The sequence below is a fragment of the Oncorhynchus mykiss genome, chromosome 14 (assembly GCF_057628025.1).
Source record: "Oncorhynchus mykiss isolate SJ-2025 chromosome 14, ASM5762802v1, whole genome shotgun sequence".
Taxonomy (NCBI): Eukaryota; Metazoa; Chordata; class Actinopteri; order Salmoniformes; family Salmonidae; genus Oncorhynchus; species Oncorhynchus mykiss.
Genome location: NC_143035.1, coordinates 8,337,042 through 8,349,202, shown reverse-complemented (window position 1 = coordinate 8,349,202; position 12,161 = coordinate 8,337,042). Strand labels below are relative to the sequence as shown.

The 12,161-nt window shown below is 41.8% G+C and overlaps 1 protein-coding gene across 1 annotated transcript in view; it reads left to right on the top strand.

The window, feature by feature from the left end:
• Window positions 1-11,891, top strand: part of LOC110487720 (testican-1) — a 288,270-nt gene extending 276,379 nt beyond the window's left edge. The window contains exons 11-12 of the mRNA XM_036942848.2: window positions 5,995-6,132; window positions 7,522-11,891. Of these exons, the coding sequence (XP_036798743.1) occupies window positions 5,995-6,132; window positions 7,522-7,718 (335 nt within the window). The 3' untranslated portion in view covers window positions 7,719-11,891. The remainder of the gene's footprint in view (window positions 1-5,994; window positions 6,133-7,521) is intronic.
• The last annotated feature ends 270 nt before the right edge of the window (window positions 11,892-12,161 follow it).

Here is a 12,161-nt window from a genome sequence, read left to right as displayed (position 1 = left end):
TTGATCAGGGTCAGGTTTAAAATCACATTTTAAGAAGATCAATTGTGGAAATAGGCCGGGTTTAGCCATAAGTATGACTTTTTTACTGTGTTAACCCTCCTGTTATGTTCGTTTCATGTTAATTAATTCTGTGCTCCCGATGACCGCCCCATGACTGCCCCATTATTGCTGATTATAAATCCATAATACTACATATATTATCGCCTAATGTTGTGTTAGATCTTTTTATCAACTTAAGTTCTTGTGCCAACATTAAACATTAAGCATTAAACATTAAAAAGTTTTGAACTTCTATTTGTGATTAATCACCTGTAGGTCTCATTGACCAGAGCTCATACAACTAGTTTTTGAGTAAGAAAAGCATAATGTATGGATTATTTTGACTGTAACAAATACTCAGATGAAACATATTGTGCTATTTATCACAGACTACTTCGTGTCAAAGTGTAACAAGGTCTCTCTCCTCCTCACCAGTTTCATGATCAAGGATATGATCAAGAGCCTCACATACAGTATATCGTTTGGTCATTGTGCTGCCACAGAATCAACTGTGAGCAAGGCCTCAAAAAAGCTTTATATACCAGAGCTGTTCTATATATTATAAGTTCTGTTCTATATATTAAAAGTTCTATATATTATTGAAACAACGTTGCGATTGTTTGTGAGAATGCCAACAGGTGTTGTTCCTGTGGGGGAAAGATTATATTGGGGAAAGGTTCCCATGGGGGCTGCCATGGAAGCCAAGAAGGGTGTGTGTGTGTGTGTGTGTGTGTGTGTGTGTGTGTGTGTGTGTGTGTGTGTGTGTGTGTGTGTGTGTGCGCTCAAACACACATGTATGTAGGGGTTTGGGAGAGGAATTGTGTCCATCTGATGAATGGGCATGTGCCTGAAGTCAATTTTGTACACTAATTGTAGTCTCACCCATTCATTTCTAACGACCGGTCAAATGACCAGGAACACAACAGATGTACAAAAGTTAAATAACACACCCAAAATGTAATGAAAGTCATCAAAATGTATTTTGTGTGTTCAGATGCCCTGTGTGGACAATCAGATTAAATGAACTACATTTTTCAGAGAGAGAACTTGTACATCGGTCCAATTCGACCGGAACACAGCAGGAGGGTTAACTAGTGATGATGACAAATACTTTACAAATACTGCATGTTGGTTCCAATCTTAAAAGTAACAACAAAGAAAGTTAGCAGGTATGTTAGGAAATGTCTTTGTCCCACCATCTGGATGAGGGCATTTACGTATGTGCTGTACTAGAAACTCTAAATGGGGAGATGGGAAACTCCATTTGATTCATATTATTATATTCCTCTTTCATTTACAAATCTCATGACTTGATTATGAGACGTGGCTGTATCAAGGGGATTTTTATTTAGCTGAGCCCGTTAGCTAGCTAAATTTTGGCTATCTAGCAATTGCTGTGTAGTCACCGAAATTATTTGAAAGAATGACTGAGGTAGCTACAGTGTGTAATCTAACTCAACACAACTACTACAAACTAATTTAAATTACCATAAATAAATGTTAACTTGTTTTTTGCTTTCCGGTGGCACCGCAATTGGGCATTTGATTTGCGAACTCATCACATTAACAGCATCTTGTCACCAACACTAAAAAAAGTACTTCCGGGTCACAGAATTTCAGAAATTTCCAAAATTAAAGTAATCCACATAATAGTATAAAAGTATCAACAACATGTATTTATTAATTATATGAAAAATAAATGTCTAAACATTAACGATGATTCATATTTGTTCAAATTTAAGTGACATTTGCATTAAATTGGGTTTTTAAAGCATGTCATATAAATGCCCCCAGTGCGAATCACTATGTGTAATACATATTGGCTTATAGAACAAAAACTATTTTGGGTGCCGCAATAAAATTACTGTAGGGAGTTCTCAGTAAGGTCTGTAGAATATAAATATCGTGGCCTTTTACTCCAGCCATTCCATTGGTGGCCAGAATGCGAGTACATAATCATCACATGTGCGATTACTGTGCTACAGTAAACCCTCACACCAAACAACAGTGAATTAACCTGCTTGGGATAGGGGGCAGCATTTGCACGTTTGGATGAAAAGCGTGCCCAGAGTAAACTGCCTGCTACACAGTCCCAGTTGCTAATATATGCATATTATTAGTATATTTGGATAGAAAACACTCTGATGTTTCTAAAACTCTTTGAATTATGTCTGTGAGTATAACAGAACTCATATGGCAGGTGAAAACCTGAGAGAAATCCAACCAGGAAGTGGGAAATCTGAGGTTTGTAGTTTTTCAACTCTTGGCCTATCGAAAACACAGTGTCTATGGGGTCAAATTGCACTTCCTAAGGCTTCCACTAGATGTCAACAGTCTTTAGAACCTTGTTTGATGCTTCTACTGTGAAGGAGGGTGGAATGGGAGCTGAATGAGTCAGTGGTCTGGCAGAGTGCCACGAGCTGGTAACGCGCGTTCACGTGAGAGTTAGCTTGAGTTCCATTGCATTTCTGAAGACAAAGGAATTCTCCGGTTGGAACATTATTGAAGATTTATGTTAAAAACATCCTAAAGATTGATTCTATACTTCGTTTGACATGTTTCTACGGATTGTAACGGAACCTTTTGACTTTTTGTCTGCTTGTGCGTCATGAATTTGGATTACTGGGCTGAACGCGCTAACAACAAGGAGGTATTTGGACATAAAGATGAACTTTATCGAACAAACCAGAGTGCAATCTGATGAAGATCATCAAAGGTAATTGAATATTTATAATGCTATTTCTGACTTCTGTTGACTCCAACATGGCGGATATCTGTTTGGCTTGATTTGTCGTCTGAGCACCGTACTCAGATCATTGCATGGTTTGCTTTTTTTTTGTTGCTTTAACGTTTTTAAAAAAAAATCTGATACAGCGGTTGCATTAAGGAGAAGTATATCTTTAATTCTGTGAATAACACTTGTATCTTTTATCAATGTTTATTATGAGTATTTCTGTAAATTGATGTGGCTCTCTGCAAAATCACTGGATGTTTTGGAAGCAAAACATTACTGAACGCAACGCGCCAGTGTAAACTGAGATTTTTGGATATAAATATGCACTTTATCAAACAGAACATACATGTATTGTGTAACATGATATCCTACGAGTGTCATCTGATGAAGAGCATCAAAGGTTAGTGATTAATTTGATCTATACTTCTGCTTTTTGACTCCTCTCTTTGGCTGGAAAAATGGCTGTGTGTTTTTGTGACTTGTCTCTGACATAACATAATCATATGTTGTGCTTTCGCTGTAAAGCCTTTTTGAAATCGGACACAATGGGTAGATTTAACAAGAAGTTTATCTTTCATTTGGTGTACTGTCACGCCCTGACCTTAGAGAGCTGTTTTATTTCTCTATTTGGTTAGGTCAGGGTGTGATTTTGGGTGGGCATTCTATGTTGTGTATTTCTTTGTTGGCCTGATATGGTTCCCAATCAGAGACAGCTGTTTATCGTTGTCTCTGATTGGGGATCATATTTAGGCAGCCATTTTTCCCACTTACTGGTGTGGGATCTTGTCTATGTATAGTTGCCTTAGTGCACATCAGCAACTTCACGTTTCGTTTGGTTGTTTGTTGTTTTGTTCAGTGAGTTTCGATTTATTAAAATTATGTGGAACTCTACTCACGCTGCGCCTTGGTCCGATCCTTACGACGAACGTGACAGAAGATCCCACCAAAATAGGACCAAGCAGCATGTACAGGAGGAGACAGTTCCCAGTCCAGAGCTTCCGGCGACAGTTCCCAGTCCAGAGCTTTCCCGGCGACAGTTCCCAGTCCAGAGCTTTCCCGGCGACAGTTCCCAGTCCAGAGCTTTCCCGGCGACAGTTCCCAGTCCAGAGCTTTCCCGGCGACAGTTCCCAGTCCAGAGCTTTCCCGGCGACAGTTCCCAGTACAGAGCTTTCCCGGCGACAGTTCCCAGTCCAGAGCTTTCCCGGCGACAGTTCCCAGTCCAGAGCTTTCCCGGCGACAGTTCCCAGTCCAGAGCTTCCGGCAATGTTTCACAGTCCGGAACCTCCAAAGACGGTCCACAGTCCGGAACCTCCAGCGACGGTCCCCAGTCTGGAGACTCCAATGACGGTCCCCAGTCCGGAGCCTCCAGGGATGGTCCCCAGTCCGGAGCCTCCAGGGACGGTCCCCAGTCCGGAGCCTCCAGCGATGGTCCCCAGTCCGGGGCCTCCAGTCACGCCCTGACCTTAGAGAGGCGTTTTATTTCTCTATTTGGTTAGGTCATAGTGTGATTTGGGGTGGGCATTCTATGTTGTGTACTTCTATGTTGGCCTGATATGGTTCCCAATTAGAGACAGCTGTTTATCGTTTTTCCCACTTTCTGGTGTGGGATCTTGTCTATGTATAGTTGCCTTAGTGCACATCAGTAGCTTCACGTTTCGTTTGGTTGTTTGTTGTTTTGATTTAAAATGATTCGATTAAAATGATCTAGTCACGCTGCGCCTTGGTCCGATCCTTACGATGAACGTGACAATGTGTGAAAGTTACAGATTTCAAGAAAATATTTTTGAATTTAGCGCGCTGCCTTTTCAGCGGAATGTTGTCGAGGGGTGCTGCTAGCGGAACCCCTAGCCTTAAGAAGTTTTAAAGGGCAACTACACACAAAGATCTACGTTTCTTTAGATTTTTCACAGACCCCAAAGTCAACCCCTGATGTGGTTAAAGCATTGTTGTGAACACAGAAAATGTTGTTGTTTTTCTATAAAAAAAAGTGTTACATAAATGGGGGAAATCCGAAACCTGGAAAAATAATGCATTTTGGGGGAAGTTGAGGGTCCAATATTGACTATGCACCAAAGAGGCACCAAAGAGGGAAAGAAGTTGGGTCATTCTAGAAATGTTTTAATGATACAATATATAACATTTAGCAGATGCTTTTATCCAAAGCGACTTAGTCATGCATGAATACATTTTTACGTATGGGTGGTCCCGGGAATCGAACCCAATATCCTGGCATTGTAATGCTCTACCAAGATGCATGACAGGGTTAGAAATGCTTTGTGAACCCTCAATTTAATATGACTTATAAGGCCTTTATCAAGCAGTGCTTATGCCACCCTTTATAAAGCATGACATATGGTTATAGATGATTTGTAACACATTAATGTAGTCTTTATGAAGGCTTTATGGAAGCCTTTATAAGCTGCATGGCATTTAAAGCGGAACCTAAAGGGGGTCATAATAGCATAATAATGTCTTTGGCTTTGTGTTTGGCTGTGATGTAATTGTTTTAACCCTGTTTGGACCCAAGGAAGAGTAGATGCCAGGCGAGCCTAGTAAATATAACAAACTAAATATCAAATAACGTGGCAAATGCGACAAAATTATTTTCTGTTGTTTGATTTTTAAATTTTTTACAGTGAGCTTTATTCGGCCATTTTACTTGTTTTTGTTAGCCAAGTTGGCTCGTGAGTTTTAGCTTGCTAACTAAGCCTAGCCTACACAGTGATAACTACTGTTTACTGCACATGGTATCAGTGTGGAATGACACATGCCAGAACCTGTCCATTATTTTCTAATTGCATGTTTTGGCCAGTGCTTGGACTGAAATAGGTCACGGTACTCATTGTGGGTGCTGTTACTGTTTATATTTCTGTGCAGGAACTCTACAATACTTTTGAGCTAATATTCTATAGGAAGTGCAGGGACTCAAGCTGAATAAAATTTCAGGTGCCGGTAAGCAGTTCCCGTGATCTACTGCCCAAATCAAGTACTGTGTTTAGGTAAAAAAAAAAATGTAAAAAAAAATAAGAATATCCTGTTTGGAACACTGACAAATAGAGAATAATAATAAAAAAGAACTCAACCTGATTTGGTGGGCCTGGGCCAACCAGGCCCATTCATGCATACGCCTCTCTTTATCTCTGACACAGTCTCTCTCTCTCTCTCTCTCTCTCCCTCCCTCACAACACACTCTCCCTCACTTCCTTCCTTTCTCTCTCTAGGGGCCTATATTCCACGCTGTTCTGAGGAGGGTTACTTTAAGTCAACCCAGTGTCATGGCAGTACTGGACAGTGTTGGTGTGTGGACAAATACGGCAACGAGATCGCCGGCTCCAGAAAACAGGGCAACCCCACCTGTGGTAAAGCCCTTCAGTCCACACACACACACACATACACATACACACACACACACACACACACACACACACACACACACACACACACACACACACACACACACACACACACACACACACATACACATACACATACACATACACACACACACACAACCAACACACAATCATGTACACATGCACATATAACCAATATTCGTACTCTATGTACCAGAGCTGGCTTCAAATACTATTTTGAATCATTCCAAATACGTAATATGTGTTTGATTGAGCTTGCCTGCACCAAAACTGAAGATCTCGCCGAACTGGCACTCCAGGCAGGCTAGAGCAAATGCTCAAAGTATTCAAAAGATTTCACATAGTATGTGAACCCAACATAACTTTTCCAACACTTTTCCACACACACACACACACACACACACACACACACACACACACACACACACACACACACACACACACACACACACACACACACACACACACACCTCCAGCATTCTCTTTACAATGTGTCCCATCTGTCTCTATGAGTGTGCTCTGTGATACAGGTGTTGCTGTGCGTGTGTTATCTAGGTCTGTGTAATCTGGGGTGCTGGAGGCAGCGAGCTCGCTGAGTCTTTCTTTAAAGATACCACTGAAGCATGCGGGGAATCTCAATGACAAGGTCTCTGTTCTGTTAGAGACTTTTTACTGCGCAAATGTGTCTCCCCCGAAAAAAATACTCCCCAGGCCTTTTAGAGGAACAGACGATGCCTTTGTCATGTTGTTGTTGTTTGTGGAGTGTGTTGGGCATTTGCATGTACTCCTATCTCTGAAGCGTAGTTCCATTTTACAAGGAGACTAATCTGCTGTGACAATTGCCAGACTGAACGTTGGTGTGGTAAACCCTGCTGCTAATAGAAGCTGTGTAATCACCCAGACAGACCTGAGAACAGCCTGTGAAGTCTTATCTATCTATAGCTGAATGCCTCTGGCTACCTCTGATTCGATGCTCATGTATTTGGGATTCAACAGTGTTCCTTTGAAAGGTTTCATGCTTTGAGATGGTGAGCTGGGATAAAGTAGAGCTCAGGCTCACACGGACCACTGGAGGAAGAGGACGTTATTTACACTCATCGTGCATTGTGCTGTCGGAATAGCGCGTCTCGATTAAAGGAAGCTGTATGTGGATTGGTTTGTTTGTCTGCTTGTTTGTCTGTCGGTCTGTCTGTCGGGTCTGTCTGTCAGTCTGGCTGTAGGTCTAGCTGCCGGTCTGTCTGCCTTTCTCAGCCGCATGTTGTCTCTCTTTCTCTGTCTTTCAGTTTCTGACTCTCTGCCTGCCTACCTGTCTCTCTTTGTTACCCATCTGTCTGTCTCAATATCTAACCTGTCTATCTCCCTGTCTCTGTGTAGAGGAGGATCAAGAGACCTCGGGGGATTTTGGCAGCGGGGGTGGCGTCCTTCTCCTTGACGACCAGGAGGAGGAGCCACCTCGGAGTGGGAGGAGCCGGCAGAAGCAGAGGCGGGGCCGGATCCATCCCAGAGGGGCCATCGAGGATGACGAGGACGAGGAAGATGACAAAGATGACGAGATTGGCTACGTCTGGTAGCTCTGCCCCCACCTGCTCTCCCATCAACCAACCAGGGACTCCCGTTAACTCTGCACAGACCTGAAGCCATTCCAGCGTCTCCTTCGTCCCGCCCCCTGCCCCTCAGCATCAGTCCAAGTCCAACTGACTTTTCCTTCCTCTTGTTCATAACTTCATTGAAGCTTTCTCTTCGTTAATCCCGTCCTACTCAACCTTCATATAATGTGTCCACCTTCTACTCTCCTTCAGATAATGGAGACCTATTCAATTCAAACAAAGACTCTTTTCTTGTGTTACCCTCTGCTTCAACTGTCCCCAAACCCTTCAATTTTTGACTGACACCGATTGCTATAGCCTCGTTCTCTCTCTCTCTTGCTCTCTCATCTCCCCTTTCTCTCTCTTTATCTGCCTGTGTTTCTGGGAGTTTCGTGTCTGTCTGAGGCCATAGACACATTGATGTAAATACCTTCACAACAGGAAGGCGAGATTCTACAGTATGTTCCGTTCCCTGGCCCTTCTGTCAGAGGCTGTTCTCCTGTTTGTGTTCCACTCGCGTCCTCCCTCCTCATGTTCTAGAATACCATATTCTCGGGTTCCAGAATATTCTATAGGCTCTTTGCTTGAGAATATTGTTCTGGTTGTTATTGAATGCTCCAGGGTGTCCTAGAATCAGCAAGAGTGATTGTGTTTTTTTGCATGTTCCCCTACTACGCCCCTGCTGAAGACATGTTTGGGTAGCCAGATATGTAACATTTAGTTTGGTTTATTTGGTGACAATGCCCACATTCGCTGCTGCAGCGCTCTCTTCTGTTGCAGTCTTATTGCCGTGCAAACCTCCTCTAATGTAGCTTTTAGAAGTTTCAAACGACATTGTGAGCCACTAACTGAATAGCAACCTCTATCTTCAGCTTGAAAGTTCAAAACATACATATTGTTTTTCCATTCATTTGATTATTATTTATGTATTTATTTTAAACAGTTTTGTACTTTGGTTCAGGTGGAGACGAGCACTTTGTCTGTGGAATTTCAGATCCGAGAAATCCTACAAGGTCCCCAGACCTTTTTCAAACCGCCACAAACCAGCCTGCAGCTTTTGAGACGGACACAAATATATTTTTCTTTCATTTTAACGGTTTGCTTTGTTTTTTTTTTATTTTTTACTAAAAGCAGCAGGAGTTTAAAAATAACGTTTTACCATAATAGTTTTGTTTGTCGTAGAGTTTGATTTCTGTAGCCATTGGTTTGTATTGTTGACATAAGAAGTGAAATATTCTAGCTATAGTATAGCTTCTATTTTAAATGAGTTCCTGCTTTATTTCAGAATATTTCGGGTTGCAGTCAAGTGAGGTCAGTTATCGTAATGTATCTACCCCACGAACCCAGATGAGATAGGCGTAACCCATAAGACGGGCTTATGAACAGTTATAAGCGTTACACTGGTACAGTATAAGCACACACACACAATGCGTAGTGACATTTCACTTTGATAATGACAGGCCTTCGATGGTTGGACGCATATATTCACAGGTCTGAGCCGGGCACTATATGCTTCATTGGGCTTGTGATGCAGCGTAATGATACACTGCTTTTGCGTGCTTCGGCCAGTGGGAAGCGATCTTGAACAGATTTTTTATTCACGTATGAGAGTCTGATGTGATTGACACTTTGGTCCATATAGCACAAACAACAGCTCTACAGAATAGACGGCTGAGCTCTTCTACTCTTCAGCAACACTGATGTTTTCCAAGTGTAGTTCCAGGCAGGCACAGAGCTAATTAGAAAACAGTCTGTCACGACCAAAACCTGCTTGCTCACTTTACAAATCTCACGCTCTCGCTCTCTTTCTCTGCTACCTCTCTCACAGCCTTTTACTCCCCCCTCCCTCTCTCTCTCGCTCTCACACATCTTTACTTTCTTTCTGTCACTCGCTTATTTTCCCTCTTTCTCTCGCTCCCTCTCCCCTCTCTCTCACTATCTCTCTCTGTGCTCTGTTTTTCACGCTGGTGGAATGCATGAGTGAGTTTTACAGCCGTGGCGCTCCTCTCATTCATCTAATTTCCCTTATTTTGTTTTTTATAGTTCGGAGTCGACACCCGTAGAGTCGGCCTTTCATCTCAGTCTTCTCCCAGAGGAGCCTGGGAAATCTGGGGACAGGAAGAGGAACACAGGGGATGAAAGTGATGCGTTTGGGTTCGGGGCTTTTTTTTTCTCCTTCCCTCAAATCTCTCTCCCTTTCTCGAATCCCCATCCTCCATTTTTGGTCTCTGTCCTTATTGCGCTCCCTTTTCTCCCTTCTTCAGTCCACTCCTTATCCCTTTCTCTCATGCTCACACTCATATACAGTATATCTGTGTATTTACTAAAAACTGATGGGTGATTTCTCCCTCTGTCCATTAATCAATCGGTTGGTCCTTTCAGATCACAACATTAACTCATCTAGTCACAACTGATCACTGCATCACAGTGACCTCTGACCCTGATATTGATTGGTTGTTTGTTTATCACGTCAACAGCATGCATGATGACCCTTTTGTGTTTTGTCCCTGTGCATCTTCAACTCTGACGTCTCTGTGTGTATATCAGCCAGAGAGACAATAAACCTCCCGCTAACACAATACACACACACACACACACACACACACAGCCTGTAACATGCTTGTAACGCGTGTGTATTAAGTCATCTCTTGCTGTAGCAGTGTAAGGCCTCTTCTTTTGATTCTGCAATCAAACCTGCCCTTGACCTTTGCCCTCTCATGATGTCATAACTGACTCTTTCCCTGTCCTGATGCCACTGCTGTCCCTCGCTTGCCTGGCCTGCTTGTGTACATAGCTGAGTAACCCTCCCTCTTTTTGGCCCAAGTCACTCAAACGTCTACAGAAGCGGAATTACATGCAATCCCAAGGTCCTTCGCTGTTGCTGAAATGTCCTCAGATACACACACGCACATACACTCCCCTACGTCTTTATTTGGACAGTGAAGCTAAAATGTTTCATTTGGCTCAATACTCGCTATTTGTATTTGACGTCAAATGTTTTATATGTGGCGACAGTACAAAATGTCAGCTTTTATTTTAGGCTATTTTCATCCACATCTATTTTACAGTTTAGAAATGGAAGTATGCTATGTATATAGTCCCCCCCCCCCCCCCCCCCCATTTGAAAATGTCCTAAGTATTTGGACAAATTCACTTATAGTGTATGAGATTTAGTCAAAAATGTTTTATTTGGTCCCATGTTCCTAGCACTCAAGCTTGCGACACCCCAGGTTTGTAGTATGCATTTGGTTGTGTTTCGTGTTATGTTGTGCCCAATAGAAATGAATGGTAAATAGTGTATTGTGTCATTTTGGAGTCACTTTTATTGTAAATAAGAAGAGAATATGTTTCTAAACACTTCCACATTAACGTGGATGCTACCGTGATTACGTATAATCATGAATGAATCACGAATAATGATGAGTGAGAAAGTTACATAGGCGTAAATATCATACCCCCCCCCCCCCCCCCTCCAAAAAATGCTAACGTCCCCTGTTATTAGTAATGGAGGATAGCATGTGTTTGGGGGTATAATCTTTGTGCATCTCAAGCTTTCTCTCTCATCATTATTCCCGTTGACACTTTCAAATGGGGGAATATATACATAAAGTGCGTTCGTTATTAAACAGTGAAACTGATATGTATGAAAATACAGTCAAATAAAACATGTCCTTCTGTAATGTCGCCGCATATAACACGTTTAATTTGAAATCCAAAATGATGGAATTGTCCAAATAAATATGTAGGGGAGTGTACGCGCGCGCACACACACACACACACGATACAGTTTTACGATGCTAGTTCAAACACACACATAAATGGCCATGTTTGCAAAAGTCTTCTTTGTTAACTCTATATATTTTTTACTTTGTAAAGAGAAAAAAATGACTCATGTTAAAGGGTAATATATTGCCGTGTGAAGGCTCTGTGGCTTTGTCCAGTTGCAGACTGAGGTGTGTAAATCGATTGTCCTTAATGTAGCTAGACTCCAGAAGCTCTTTCCATAGAAGCATAGTGCAGTGAGTTTTAGAGTGTCTTATTTTCCCCCATTCTGAAGTTATAATGGAATGTTGATGTTATGGGCTGAAAATACCTTTATTTTATTGTAACAGTTCCACAATGTTTGTCTGAATAAATTTAAGTCTGTCCTGTCCTGTACCTTCTCTTTGTGTGCGTCTTATTTCAATGGTGTCATTTGTGCTGGACACACAAACATACAGTGCCTTCAGAAATTCCCACCCCTTGACTTTTACCACATTTTGTTGTGTTACCGTCTGATTTTGTGTCACTGGTCTAATCAAAGTGGAATTATGTTTTTAGATATTTTTACTAACTAATTAAAAATGAAAAGCTATAGGAATTTGCTTAAAAAGTCACATAATGATTGCATGGACTCATTCTGTGTGCAATAAAACATGATTTTTTAAT